The following is a 16,044-nucleotide window of genomic DNA, read 5'->3' on the forward strand; positions in this document are numbered from 1 at the left end:
AATTCGTTTTTCATCGTTTCTGACAAAGTCCACTTTTTGAGTTAATACACTATTGTATTAACAGTGCGAATTATTATAGTCGTGCAATTTAAAGTGTCATTTCTTGTATATTTAAATGAAGTAGTTTACGTATAGTACAACACGATTAACTTTTTTGCCAGTGGGAAGAGCAAGAGCGACATTCGTCAGACGATAAATAAAACGTCACGATAAAAATATGACGACAGATAATCGCAACTTCAAACGATTCTGTCGTACAAACGCCAAGGCGTCTACCATGAACCGACAAATGTCGTCGCGGTATAGTGGGAACAGCTAGACACGACAGTCGTTCAACAATAAAATTAACGTCCACGTTACAGTCACCACAGATAGTCGTGATATGGGAACAGGATAGACGTGACAGTCATCCAATGATAAATAAAACGTTACGACATAATGGGAACGCGCTCTTACAAATTTAAACATACAGAGTGGCCCACACGCTTTGAGATCTTGTGGATCAGACAGCAGTTTCACTGCACAAGCTAACTCTCTGGCAAAAGTTTTTTTTTTGTGACAAGTGTTTTTACATTTACCTAAATCCTCTGGAGGTTGTAATGATTTGCCTGCACTCCATGAATTCATTAGAGTTGCTGTTTTACCAATTGCAAAGCCAACTGTTGCTAACGCTATAGAGAATGCTACCATACTGAAAGGATTCTGAAATAGAAATAAGCACTATAGAGTAAATTAACAAGTGTAAAGTGGTTTAATAAAAAAGGGATGTGTATATAAAGAAATAAATTTCTTAATAATTTGCATTTTCTCTTTACCTACTTATTGAGTTATTTATGACTAAATTAAGTCTATTTTGCAACTAAATTAAAATCAGTGGCATAATTATGTCGACGTAGAAGGTATTTTGTATGCTTGTCATTTGCATAGGAAATGCAGAGGCATTTCAGTTACATTATATTATATTCCCAATACAGTCTTTGCTATTGTTTTGATTGCAGGGAGTTGTCATGTGCTAACTAGTATTTGGTGGTTATTCCTGTTTAACATCAGAGGCTTTGTACACTGTCCCACATTGTAAGCATTAATCAGTTTCACTAGCACCCTTACCCTTGAAAACCCGAACGCAGTAATGCTCATATTGCTGCTTGGCGGCACAAATAGGTAAGCTGGCAGTACTTCCCTGGATGAACTCTTTCACAAGGAGCTCTAATGCTACTAAAAATTACTGAAGCGCGTGGCTGTCGCGCTACTGCAGCACTTCTATAAGCATCTAATTTGAAGGTACCCTATAAGTACTTAAATAAGTCACATATTTTAAAATGCCATTTTGTGCATTATACAATTGGAATAATGTCGATTTTAATATTTGATATCGATTCGTAATTAATATCAATCAATTTAAATACAACTGGTGTCGAAAAAATCCATTTCGTTTTGGTTTATTGTTAATGGTTACAACAACAATAGCTTTATAACAGTAGCAGATTTGATTTCATTGCGTTGACGCCATTATCAGCGATTCAACCACAAATAAGATTACACAATCAGTATTGCCGTGGTGTTGCCAGGGCCCTGGAGTCGAAAATTACATTTTGTTACTTGTGCGGCTAGCACGATCCGGCGCGTCTTGCGCGATAGCGACATCAAGTGCGAGATCTTTATGCAAGAATAACAGTATCTCGCGTTTCATGTCGCTCTCGCGCAAGTCGCGCCCTTTCGTGCTAACTGTTCGCCCTACTGGATAGTTATATTTTTGTCTGCAAATGTAACATTTTACAAGTTCATTTTTTTTATGTAAAAACTGTAAAAGATATTCTCTGTAAAAAAACTGTAAAAGTTCTCACTGTAAAAGATATAATCTATATATCTATACGCCTAAGGCTGCTAACAGATTGACTGCATGTTTGCAGTTAATGCGTTAATCAACTTCATGCAGTCGAAATCTCAACTTCATGCAGTCGAGATTTCAACTGCATGAAGTTGATTAACTGCAAACAATTACTGTAAACATGCAGTCAATCTGTTAGCAGTCTAAACCCTAAACATAAAAAGTAAGCACGCTCAAGAAAACTATAACAATCATCAAGCTATAACCAATAATTGATTGATTTCATTCTGTTTGCGCCATCTCTGAGTTACTTTTTTGCTTAATTTGGGGGCGTTTACAAACGCCTTATATATATATATATATATAATATATATATATATATATATTATATATATACTATTTAGGATTTACAATAACAAATATAGTTAGATTCCCTCAAAAGTTTCGAAAATTGCCTTAAAAACAAAAATTACTTATGTGTTACACAAGAAGATCAAAAGTTACGAAAAATGTAAGAAATGTAACCATCTGGTAACACCACAGAATATTCATTTGGTATCATTGTCATATTGTATGCAAAACTACAAAACAGCAGAATAACAGGTTTTATGATGACAGTTTACAATAACAGTTGTTGAAAAATTGCATAACACTAATAATATGTTAATCATTCTTGGCAAACACCCATTTTTGCCATGTGTAGTGTAAACGCTATGGGCGACATGGTCAACCGATCAGGTTTCAATGCCCCACCGCGATAGGGGCTTACGGCAAGGCGGCATACGACTGCCATAAATGTGTTATTTGTCTAAAACTCTGTCCTGGAAGCCCACTTCAATTTGTATCAATGTGCCTGAATTCATCATACAAAAAAACCATTTGAAATCGACATACTGTCTAGGTTACTCAGTGTATATGTATACAAATATCATCTGGGTGATTACCTGGCATCAAATCATATCATGTCAGTTTACATACTAACCGTCAATGTAGGATTTGTAGTTAAACTGTGATCCAATACAACAACAGCTATGCCTATGACTAGACCCACACATGTACTAATCCATATTATATTTTGGTTATCTGAAAGAAAACATAATAATTAAAGTCTTTGTTACAGTCGGCTTTTTTTGCTGCCCCTGCCTATTTTTTACTTTTCTATAATTTTTGCCTATGATTAATCTTGTATGTGTATTTTTAACTTGATCAAATACACAATTTATTGATATGAGATGAGAATTATTATCCATTATAACATAAAACGTCAATCCATTACAATGCAAAGGTATATATATAAGCACTAACCGATGTATAAATTTCTCTGCCCTATAAAAATTAATTTAAGAAGGTAACCTTTTGATGTTTTATATACATAATGTGCTTTAGGCAGGCAATAAAGTTTTGTATTGAATTCTAAATTTGCATACAAATGTTACTTGAAATTACTAACAACATTTTCATTCCTAATGAGTGGTAAACATTAATGAAAGAAAGTATTTAGTACATCAGGAGAAAGTAGCATTTATACAATACAATTTATTCTTACATATCTATAACTATATTCAAAATCTATTTAAAACGAATACATTTTAGTAATGTGCGTTTTATTAAAAGTGAGATAAAAACATTTTTTCTCACCTTTGATTTTCTTCTTCTGCATGTCAGTAAGATTCTTAATAGACTCCATGAGTTTAGTGTTATGAGGATCTAATTGGAGCGCCCTTGTGTATGATATGACTGCTTCGTCATAAAGACCACTGGCTGCCTCCACTTCTGCGCGGCGGAAATAACCCTATAAAATTAATAAAGAATTTAACTCTATTAATCAAATCTCTATTATCCAAAGACTGAAGAGAGAACTTATTTTCGAGTGCTGAATAATTGTTTAAATTGGTTTTTATTACTGTCATGGTTATTAATATTCGCTTGTTTATTTAATTATGTATACACTGAACTCACCTTGGCCCATTGTGGTTGTAACCGAACAGTTTCATTGGCGTCTTGAAGTGATAAATAGTGTTGATCCAGTTTCAGAAACGCAAAGGATCTATTGCTGTATAAAACATAGTTATTAGGGTCCATTTTGATCGCCTGCGTGTAATGAAGGACAGCTTCAATATATTTATCGTTTTTAACACACTCATTGCCCTTATTTTTCAGTTCCTCAACACTGGGCTGTGTTTTCTTTTGATCTTCCATTGTTAATGAAATTAGCACAACTCTGTACGCCGTAAGTAATCGAAGCTAACTAAAACGCTAACGACAGCATCCAATTGAGTTAATTATAATAAAATGGTGTATTTTTCGTGTTTGGCTAAATTATGAGCAAAGCACGACAACCGACAAAATGTCAAATGTCAATTTGTAATAGAGATGTATAAATAATGCAAGTAATATTACAAACGTGATATCACGAGACAGCGTAATGTGATATTACGCATCACTGAACAATTACTAATTAGATACTCATAACATCACCGATTGTAATTTCTGGAACGGAAATTCGGTTTAAAACTGCTGAGATTGTGGTTTCATGTGTCGCACAGTGGGTATAAATTTCGTAGTATCGAGTTAATTTTTTTTATATGTAGATAACATGCCTAACAACTTTCAACCTTGTATAATTTCTTGAAAAATTGATAGTTTCAGGGAAGAAAAAATTTTTTTTGTATGGAGAAATACACATTTTCTTATTTATCTCAAAATATACGAAAATGTAATGTGCATGAGTTACTTGCAGTATAGTTCCAATCATTTTTATGTAGAAAAAAATAATCCGTCTGCAGGGCTTGGGCTGCGGCTTTGTAAGTAAAGATGGGGCAAAATTGAATAGAATAGAATAGAATAGAAGTCGTTTATTACTACGCCACAACAAAAATATACACAGTAATAAAATGAAGACAAAAAAAAGATGAAGCTACATTAAAACAAAAAATTTAGAATAAAAATAACTGGAAAAAAAAGGAATAAAAATAACATCATACACATCAACAAAGCAAACATAAAATATTTAACACAATTATACTAAGTGTCATGTGCGCGGCTGTGGCGTAAGTAACAGGATCCCACTCAGCTATTGTCACCACCGAGGAAGGGCTGTGACGCTGATTTTCAGTGGGCCCTAAAACCGAGTGAGTACCGGACGTGTGTGTCGCGAATATACGAGTAAACTTAAATAAATTACATAATTATTTCTATAATGTGGTGTGTTGTGTTCAGTTATATGTATAGAATACTTAAATAATGATTTTGATACATATATAAAGTGATAAGTGTATGTAGTGTAGTGTCCAACATTCACAACAAACAAAATAGATCTTATTTAGTTTAAAATGAAACCGATTGTGAGATTTGTGTCACGTGTACTACGCAAGAAGAGAGGGTAGGCGCGCGGGAGGGGTCCCCGGCTTACGAGCACGGGATACTGATTTCACGAGCCAGCAAAAGTGCAGCACACTCCATTGTAAACACTAAACAGGTTTTGTCCTGCGTCGTAGGTAATTAGCTCGCATAATAGCGTGCAGTCTCCTATACCATAAGAGGTACGTACTAATCTGTATAACTTATAAACTTTACAGGTTATCATGAATAATCTTATTGCATAATGAATTGTATATTGAATAAAAGTTAAAAAAAAAAAAATTAAATGATAATTGATTAATAAAAGATTAACAATGAAAAATAGTAATAATTAATAACATTTTTCAGGGAAAATAAACAATCAAATTTATTATTTATATCGCTTGCCCTGTCCCACATAAGAATGATGACGATGTCCGCCGCGCACCCATGCCATAAGTCGAATAACAGTGCGGTAAGTGCCCATGTAAACTTATACGGTTTTTTTTTAATGTCTAAAAGATATTGTTTATACTTGCTTTTAAACGTGTGCACTGATTGCAGACTACGGAGCGGCGGCGGCAGCAGTACATTCCATATCTTCGCTGCGGCGAATTTGAAACTGCCGCGGAACGCGGCGGTGCGACAGCGCGGCAGGACTAGCGACCAAGCTGACGCTCTGGTGAACGCTGCCTTCACGTCGCGGGACCACACCAACTCCTCAGCCAGATAAGACGGGACTCTGTATTTTATAACCCCAAAGAGAAGTGTAGCCAAGTGCAGATCTCTTCGCGTTTTCATTTTTAAAATATTAGCGTCGTTTATGTAAGGGGTTACGTGCGTGTGTGGTGGTATATTAAAACAAAACCTTGCGCAGGCGTTCTGCACACGCTGTATTATTTGTTGTGTGCGCTTCAACAGCCGCGATCCATACACCACATCCATATAATTAAATTGTGAGAGAACTAATGAGTCACACAATTTAATGCGAATGTCAGCATTAATGTAATTCCTGATGTTATATAATACCTTTAACCTATAAAAACAATTTCTGACGATGCCTAACACATGGTTCTCAAAGTGAAGCGTTTCATCCATAAGGAGACCAAGATTCCGAGCCTCACTTACTCGCTCAATGTTTTCGCCCCTGATCGCTAAAGTAACATTACGACTTTCAATTTTCACTATTTGCTTTCTTGTACCTAGCACCATATATTTGGATTTACTGCTATTTAGCACCAACGCATTTGATTCTGACCATAACGCTATACGTTCTAAATCCTCGTTTAACTTATTTACAGCATCAAGAGTATCACATGGCTTGCATGATATATAAATCTGTATATCATCAGCATACATATGATACTTACAGAATTTAATTTGATTTATCACATCTGCGCTGTAGATTATAAAGAGTATAGGGCCTAAAATTGACCCTTGTGGCACTCCGCGCATGACGTCACGTGTTTTCGATAGCAATTTAGAACCACTCTGATCAGAAATTTCGACACACTGAGATCGGTTTTGCAGATAACTGTCGAACCATTTGATTGTGGAGTCAGCAAATCCATAGTAATGTAATTTACATAGTAGCAGGTTAACATCAATGCAGTCGAAGGCTCTAGAGAAGTCCAGTAGCGTCAGCAAAGTGCCCTGTCCATTGTCTTGTGCGGATAGGATGTCATCAACTACTTTGATCATAGCAGTTGTCGTACTATGTTTTTTCTAAATCCAGATTGTACGGTGGGAAGGATTTCGTTACTTTCTAGAAAGTCTGTTACTTGCTTTACCACAAGTGACTCCAGGACCTTCGATACACAAGGTAGTATGCTTATAGGCCGAATATCTCTCAAGGTGGATGGGTTATTGTTTTTAGGAATGGGCCTTATGACCGCATGCTGCCAGTCCGTTGGGAACGTATTGGTTTCGATAGATCTGTTCACCATAGCCGTTATAACAGGTAGTGTGACAGGCAAAGACAACAGCAAATTGCTAACTCTTTTATGTAGTTTTTTAACAAAATACATGAACTTCGACTAAAGATAAAATAATTTTAGTGTAATTTAGAGAGTGCTATAACAAGTATATTGAAACTAGTATATTGTGTTAAAAAATAAATAACAAAATGAAAACTAAAATGTTGACACCTTTTTACTCGTAAAGCCGCAAGTACCTGTAGATGGATTATTTTTTTCTTGATGGAGTACGATTGGACCCACATTGCAAATAAACCACACATATTACATTTTCCTACATTTCAAGATAAAAAATAAAATGTTTATTTCTCTAAACAAAAAAACTAAAAAATTTTTTTTTTACAAGGCGATCCACAATGCAAATATTCCTCTTTTTTCTGCTTTGTCTTTGTCTCTGACTCAGCTTACGATCCAGAAATTACAATGAGTAATGCATAAATTTACAAAGTGAACTGTGATATCTCACTACGCTGTCGCGTGATATCAAGTTTGTAATATTACTCCCATTACTGACACATCTCTAGTGGACACCGCAAATACTCGCAAAAGCGCGCTACCATTCAAAAAGTGCTCTTTATCTATGTTTAAGAAAGACATTTTTATTTGTTTATTCACTATTGATCAGTGAATGTTTAAGTGAGTGTTTTAAGTCTAAGTATGATCATGATGTGCAGGGTCAAGAGCGTGTGAAGCTTGACACTTTTAGGCTCAACTCACAATGGCGCAGAGTCGAAGCGTCGCGCGAAGACGCTCGAATGCTACCAAGCGTCGACGCGCGTCGACACTCGATTCCATATTTGCAAAACACTAATTTGTACCTTAATAATGGGAAAATAGATATGAATATGCTATAGGCGAAAACATCACGCGTCGCGACTCTTTGACTCTGCGCCAGTGTGAGTTGAGCCTTACGATAAAAACGGTCCAAGTCCAAAGTGTTGTGTTTGACGTGCTCATGTCATGCCTCCACTCAGGTCTCTACAATTTTCATTATAGAAATTAGCCTGCCTTTATTCTTTTTATTCTACGTGACCATAGTGGAGTTTTTGAAATTTGACTAGTCAAGCAAAAGTCGGCATTTAGTCAGTTCTAGTCGAAAAAAATTAGATTTAGTCGGTCGGTCGTTCAAAAGTTATAATATAAAGGTATTTTACTGTCCACCCTGGAATAAGCTTCTTCCAGCGGCACTATTCCTTAACCTCGAGAACCACAGCACCTAGCTTAGATCTGATTACACTAAGAAAGTCGTGATATAGTCGGTTCTAGTTGTAAAAAACTAGATTTAGTCGTTACGCTGTTTCGAAGTTATTAGGGTGTTTTACTGTACACGTTTTGGAATAAGCTTACGGCGCGGTGGCGGCACCATTTTCCGTTTTCGTTTCATTTCGTGTGGTTCTAGAGGATCAAAAGAATGTCCGGATTCCACAGCTCTTAGCTTGTATCTGATTCCATTGCACCCGAAAAGTCATGATTAGTAGGTTCTAGTCACATTAGAATAAGTCGCTTCTTTGTTTTAAACATAACAGTGCGCGATTTATTGTGGAATATGTGAAACTACGAACAGAAGACGAAGAGATAGTACAGGGTCAAGTGCACGTCAAGCTTGGCACTTAAGATTTAAATCCAACTCTATGCCCCTTACGATAAGCACGGTTCAAAGTACAAAGTATCACGCTTGACGTGCTCTTGACTGTACATAAAGTTCTTAAAATGTTTAATGAAACTATGCAATTTATAGCTGAATATGACTTGCGCTATAAATTATAATAGTAGTTAAGTCGAGTATGTGCTCCGAAACTAACATGTATAATCTTGAAATGATTGATGATCGGTTGTATCACCTAAACAAAGGAGCGACTAATTAAAAAATTTCCCGACTAGAACCGATTAATTCACGACTTTTACCTGTGTGCAATCAGATGCAAGCTAGGAGCTGTGGTTACAGAGGAATAAGCTTATTCCAGCGTGGGTGACTTTGAAACGGTGTAACGAATAAATCTAGTTTTTTACAACTAAATCACGACTTATAGAACTTTTGAACGGTGGACCGACTAAATCCAATTTTTTTGCAATTAGACCCGAGTAAATGGCAACTTTTCACCTGAATATTCAAATTTGAAATACTCTACCATGGCCACGCTGGAATAAGGCTCAATTTACATTGCGGCGGAACGGAATCGAACGGAAGCGTCAATTTCGCCTCGCTGTCGCTGGAATGCTCGACCATTCGCGAGCTTTCTTGCGACCTGTAATATTTCGGATTTCGTCGACGTTTGATGTCACACTGGGCCTGCCTTCGCAGTTGCCGACGGCAGCGCGCGACATTTCCGCAGAAGACGCGTGACGTGATTTCGGGTTAAAAAAACTATAGCACTAAAAAAATCCGCGATGATTTGTGTTTTTCTATTTTATACGTAAGAGGTGAACTACTGAAAAAGAAGAAAAAGTTGCCCGTGACAATATAATAAAATTTTAGGATCTAGGATAGTAGCTCCTTCGTTTTAAACCATGATGAAAAAAAAAGCCATTTCAGTTTGCATAATTATTTATATTTAATTCTACAAAACGTGTTATGATATGCTGCTCTATCGTTATTGGTACGTATTATGAAAAAAATATAATATGTTCAACCCTCTGAATTATGTGATTGCCTATTTTTATACCAGTAATTTATATATTAGGAAGGTTTTGGATTATGTTGTCATGTTTTCTTTCTTTCTATACTACAGTTATTTATGTACACAGAGTTCCACAGCTTATATAAATTGCAATAACATGTTATTCGTAAAATGTTAGTAAATTAACAACTTTAATAACAAATAACTTTATAACAGTTTGACTGAGAAAAAAATCTAAGTGAGTAGTAGTTACTATGCAACAGGTTTTAGTATATTTTATGAAAACTTAATAACTAAAATCACACTTAAATCTACGCTATTCTAAAGTAAAGGACTAGAAGATCAAAAATATATTTTTTGTTAATTTCGTTCTTAATCCAGCAAAATAAGGACGGAGAGCTGACTCCAAAGCTCTTTTGATTTTAAGGCTCCTAGACCAACGAAGCAAGATGAATATAACATTATCATTCTAAGCGTAATATTCTTTGTCATTCAAAAACAGGACAGTGCTGAAAGCGAACAGCCACGGCAAAACTAATGAAGAAATCGCAATCAATCATCCTCAATAAGGGAGTCACCACACTTAGGCTCAATTTACATTGCGGCGGAACGAAATGAAATGGAGGCGTCACATTCGTCGCTTTTTCGCGAGGCCGTAGTATTTCGTCGACGTGTGACGTCACTCTGCGACCACCTCTGCCACTTCCTGGGGCGTCGCCAGGCGTCGCCGACGACAACTGCGGAATTCTCGCCAATGCGCGAGCATTCGCAACCATAAATTGACATAAAAGAATACATAAAACAATTGACCATAAACTTCATACCGCTATGTACAATATCGTCACAAAATTCGCTTCCATTCCGTTCCGCTGCAATATAAATTGAGCGCAGCTACAAAAAAGTTTATGTCCTTGTAATAAGAGCGAAGAAGGTGTTTGGCGTTTCGTTTCCGCTCGGATCGCCGATGCGAAAGGCACAGCGTGTTTTCGCTCTTATTACTAGGACATAAAGCTTTTTCTGACCAGCTTAATGCGATTCCGTATCGATAAGTGTGGCGACTCCCTAAAGCGACGAAATTCGAAAAATAATATACTCAGGGACCAGACAGAATACTATAAAAATCCTAAAAACTAATGTACCGTTTGCCATATAAATAGGATTTCGTCATGGTTTCTTTTGCCACGTACACTACACACAACACTAAGTTTTGCCACATTTGAAATATATTTTGCCAGTTCCCAAAAATTACTAGGTATCCGAATTTCGTTACCTACTATATTTTTGAAGGTGTGATATAGGGGTCGCATAAATAAAAATTTGCAGACAGTTATAAACAAAAGTACGCGAAAGGAACAAAATGTTTTATTTTTTTTAGTTCTTTCGTATAACTTTATTCCTAGCGATGTTTTAATATGTTTATGAGACCTTATACACAGTAATATTGGTGTGTTAGTACATAATTACCCTGAGTCCAAACATTTCAATACATATATCAATTGTTTTTATAACAGATTTAAAGTTTTTTTTTATTTGCATAGGTATTTAAATTAATGTTAAAAAATAAAATTTTATTTTGTACAAGTTACATCAATTAATGTTATGTTACATGGTATAAACTCTGGTGGACACTCTTGGTATGAATAAATAGAATCTTTTGATGAATATACAAAAAGAAAACGGCCTTTAAACAATGTCATTAAATGACATATCAACAGGATTATTTTCAAAATAAGTGGTACCGTGAAGAAACGGCTTATGTAAACGACCTTTTTTTAACTTCCCTACAAACCTGCATCAAGTGCACTAGGGTTTTTTCAAATTTTAAAAAGTCGTAAAACTAAACTAATTTGAAATAATTGGTTCAAATTTTGTATTTTAAAAGTAACCTTGAAAGTTTTTCTTGTATCTTTCGCATTTAGTAATGAACGGAAATTTTTGTCTTTTATAGAGCAGGGGCGACTATAATTCGAGTACTTTTTAAACACTAAATGAATCAATTCATTAAAAAAATACATTCGAAACTTTCAACTCTGTTACAAAAATTAATGAAAAGTGCTACTAACATTTTTAGTTGCCTATTTTGTATTGTCCAACACCATTAGCTCCTGGCACTAAATTTTGAACACATCAGTTTCCTTATTACACTTCCACCTTTTTGAATACTCATTAAATAGCCTTTCTTGAATACTCTTAGGTATATTATGTATTATAAATTATATTGCGGGCAAAGTCCGTCAGGTGGGTCAAGTAAGCATAGCATGGTCAATGTTCGGTAAAGGTGCCTACAGATTTGCTCCATTTTTCGACGACCGACACGTGTGTGAGAAAATCGTATAAATGTGTAAGGAATAGACGATTGTCAATGTATTTTTTGTTCACCGTCACGGTGGAATTGAAATTAGACGTAGTTTTTTTTTAATGATACCAAGTGAAGGGACGAACAAGTCTTGCGCCTGGTGGTAAGCGACACGCCTGTCCGTAACAGTTGCAGTGCCGCTCGCTGCTTTAAATGGCAAAAATCTGAGGGACACTGTCACTGCGCCCGTTAACCTGCGACGTAAGTTGAAAAGTTCCATGTGCCTGTAATTTCACCAGCACCCTTACCCTTCAAAACCGAAACGCAGCAATGCTCACATTATTGAAATACGTAATAATAATAATAACGCGCACACTCACAGCCTCGCACTAAGGAAACCCTGTATCGCGGGAGCCATGGAAACACACAGACAATCACAAATTACACCAAAACTCACGAGAGAAATAAACGTAGACCATGCAAATATTTCTCCCGGCCCAGGAATCGAACCCGGGACCTCTGCGTGGCACTCCAGTGTGGTAACCGTTAGGCCACAGCGGCAGTTTACACAGAAGTAAGATGCAAATTTGTTGGATTTCAATCGCAACATTCATAGTAATGATCGTCCAAAAACAAGCCAATCTGTAGACAACTTTATGTAATTATTAAAAAGTATAATACAAGATTGACCAGAGTAAACATTACGTTGAAAAATTAAATGATTTTGAACTTAATCCAACAAAAATGGGCAAACATTTATATAAAAGATTTCATATTTCTGGCTGCTCACCCTTCGTATGTTGCCCGTAACATAAAATTGTAGACTCAGAATCCATTATACAATGGACAATATACACGTGACCAACAATAAATTACACAAGTATTTAATATATTAGTTTCTCTGAATTATAAGTAAAAGCCACTTTTGGCACTTTTTACAAAGTTTCAGTGTTCATACGTTAACAATAGTGCTATTATACAAATACATGTATAACTTTGATTATGATTACATTGACTGATATACATTTAGAAACTACACATGCTGTAAATTTTGGTGACTGTTGTCTATTAAAACATGATTTGTTTTTACATAAATAAACTCAATGATTTTATTTTCATTTTGTAACAATATCTGCATTAATTATCAATGAATAAATATCGTTTTGGAAACATAAGACTTGAGTACTATAATACACTACTATTAATATATTAGTAGATAGATTCAGAAAATAGCCATCTCACGACATTTATAAAAATATAACGATCTCTCAAACACACATCAAAAATATTTGGAGTTTTGGTTCTCATCATTTTACATTCGAGTTTCAATAGTAAGGCAGCTGCCATAGGAAGTTTAGAAATCCTACACATTAATATTGACGTTACACATCGAATATGTTATATTAAAAATAATATTATATACATATTAATTTGTCATACTAGTTTGAAGACAATGACTTATTTCCATGCAGTAAATTCCATAGCCAAAACTCCAACGCAACACCAATAATCAAAAACAAAGTATCACACTAATGTAAATATTAAAAAATCATAAAAATGTGGAAGCACTCACTGTAGTTTTGCACATCGCGAGCAGTAGTCATTATTTGCCGAACTGCCGTAGTACATGCACAAAGGTGCTCTACAAGGTTTTGGAGACGGGGGGCGATCATCGTAGAACGTAGATTTTGAGAGATATAGTGTTCTATCTTGTGAGGGTTTGACAGATACAGATTTTACTGAGGCGATGTTCCTGGCGACTTCGTGTGCCGCCAAGTCGGCTTCCGCGTAGAATTGGGAGCGACCTGTGCCATAACGCGGTTGAGACGGCTGGGGGGGCTCCACGCGGTTCTTTTCTTGCGTGTATCTGTGGAAACAAAAAATATCGTAATAACAAACATCCGGGTGTGCCTCTGACTGTTATTATAGTAAAATACTGTATATTGAAAATAAATACTAACATTATTTTAGAATAAAAATGAAAAGTTATTATTGATACAAAGATCGAACTATCTTATATTTAAGTAATGGATTTAAGTAAAGGATATATTTATTTAAATATATCCTTTTGTATATATATTATAGGTCTCATGGCATAACCTTACATAGGTACCTTACATATATCTTATATAAAAAGGTTTCAGTTATAAAAAATGCTATTTTACGTAGGTAGTGTCGACTTAACGCTGTCGCTTGCGGCTATTAACAATGTTAATTTTGAACACAAGCCGACTTTCGAGTTTAGCATTTAGGCTCTGGTCTCCCTGGTCTTTGTGAAGGAACAGCAATCTCATTTACCTTTCGTCTCTTAGTCTTTTTAACCACGACAGGAAGGTGGTCTTTTTCATGACCAAATAAATTTACAAAACAACACTTACCCGCTCCAAGCCTCATTCAAGTAATTCTTAACCATTTCTTCCTGGACCGGCGCACGCGCAGCCAAAACTCTGCAACATAACACTTCACTCGTAGACTGTCTTCTAGACAACCCATCCTCTGGATTGCTCTGGCTACCACAACTTTTACCAGCCAGTTTTGCCATAGACCCGAAGTTCTTTTTAATCTTACTGCTCATAGACCTTCCGATACTACCAAACTGCTTTGCAACAGAGTTCATTTGCTTGGAACTTTTGGTTGATAAGGCGTCCAAGGATCTTCGTAATTCTTCCGGAGGTTGATTAGGTGTTAAACATTCTACTCGTTCGAGGTCTAAATAAGCTGCTAGCATTGCTGAACGTTGGTATTCGTCAGGTAAGAGATTGTTGATTGTTTTCTGATCTGGTTCTTCGTCCCAACGGAAATCTTCACCTGGATCAACGTTGAACCTGAAAGATGAATTTTATTATTTACATAGGTTACATTTATTGGTGAATAAATTAGAGGCTTCAAGTAATATCTACACGATTATCGTACATCTTTGATAATAGTAATAATGAACTGCCAGATAATTAGACTAATTATCTGGTTTCAAACGACACTCTAGGGTACTCTTTGAAATTGCCAATAATAGGGATAATCAAAAATTGGTCCTACAAGGAATTGAACCCAGGCCCTCCTCATTCAGCGTCTATAGGGCAAACCATAGGGTAACAGATATCGTAATTTTTGTACTACTTTTACAAATTCTTGTCAATATAAAGCGACAGAAAAGTAGGACATTGAGTAAAAATACCGACTTCAAAAAAGGAGGAGGTTCTCATTTCGACTGTATTTTTTTTATGTATGTATGTTATGCGATAACTCCGACATGTGTGTACCGATGTTGATGATTCTTTTTTTTTGTTGGAAAAAGGGCACCCCACTAGTGGTCCCATTTAAATTTGTCGAAAACATTCCACCTCTAAGGGTGGCAAACTAGGGGATGAATGTCTTTTCAGGTCGGTTTTTCATTATTCTGTACTGAGGTTATTAAGAACAATGAACCTTATATTCATCAAATTAATGTCAATATTTACAGTCGTGCTTCTTTAGAATTAATATAATAGTAAAACTATTGCAAGTTCAAAGTTAGTATTTAAAAATTCAGTGAAGAATGACTGAATTTATAAACGGTCTTACCTTATAGGCAAAGGGTTGCCTGTCTGGTCTTCAAGCGGAACTCTAGCACCGTCCGTAGGCAGTGGCTCACACGGCACTAGAGCTGAGAAGTGTCCAGCATCATATGCAAGAAGTATAGGCGCCTTGCTGCATACTTCTGGCTCTAATTCTAATGGTAAATAGATGCCACCGAATGGGATAGGAGCGATGGGGTCGCCACGAAAATCCTGCAACATGAACAATGTAGCAATATGTAATACAATGCATGTTTATACAACTTCTACTTCTATGAGAGTATCGATATAGTTCTACCAAAATCGCATGATCCGAAGTAATAAAAAGAAAAATTTCATATGGCAATATCCATTTGGCATGTCCGATGTAACTACGATTGAACTCTTTTGATAAATTTAGTTTAATACACACAAATTTTGTGTGTGTGTGTGTGTG

At 35.9% G+C, this 16,044-nt stretch overlaps 2 protein-coding genes across 3 annotated transcripts in view; both read right to left on the reverse strand.

Annotated features, from left to right (window-relative positions):
• Positions 1 to 4,118, reverse strand: part of LOC113234801 (hsp70-Hsp90 organizing protein 1-like) — a 5,991-nt gene extending 1,873 nt beyond the window's left edge. Inside the window, exons 1-4 of one of the 2 annotated variants that reach the window (XM_026470292.1) lie at positions 3,788 to 4,118; positions 3,467 to 3,620; positions 2,811 to 2,911; positions 579 to 702 (exon numbers count right to left, since the gene is read on the reverse strand). In XM_026470292.1, coding sequence (XP_026326077.1) covers positions 579 to 702; positions 2,811 to 2,911; positions 3,467 to 3,620; positions 3,788 to 4,027 — 619 coding nt within the window. In that variant the 5' untranslated portion in view covers positions 4,028 to 4,118. The remainder of the gene's footprint in view (positions 1 to 578; positions 703 to 2,810; positions 2,912 to 3,466; positions 3,621 to 3,787) is intronic. The other variant, XM_026470293.1, reaches the window with a different exon arrangement.
• An 8,974-nt stretch (positions 4,119 to 13,092) lies between these two features.
• Positions 13,093 to 16,044, reverse strand: part of LOC113234748 (OTU domain-containing protein 7B-like) — a 28,362-nt gene continuing 25,410 nt past the window's right edge. Inside the window, exons 7-9 of the mRNA XM_026470212.1 lie at positions 15,616 to 15,821; positions 14,436 to 14,882; positions 13,093 to 13,924 (exon numbers count right to left, since the gene is read on the reverse strand). Coding sequence (XP_026325997.1) covers positions 13,627 to 13,924; positions 14,436 to 14,882; positions 15,616 to 15,821 — 951 coding nt within the window. The 3' untranslated portion in view covers positions 13,093 to 13,626. The remainder of the gene's footprint in view (positions 13,925 to 14,435; positions 14,883 to 15,615; positions 15,822 to 16,044) is intronic.

Source organism: Hyposmocoma kahamanoa, unplaced genomic scaffold (assembly GCF_003589595.1).
Source record: "Hyposmocoma kahamanoa isolate Upper Pololo Valley unplaced genomic scaffold, ASM358959v1 86, whole genome shotgun sequence".
Taxonomy (NCBI): domain Eukaryota; kingdom Metazoa; phylum Arthropoda; class Insecta; order Lepidoptera; family Cosmopterigidae; genus Hyposmocoma; species Hyposmocoma kahamanoa.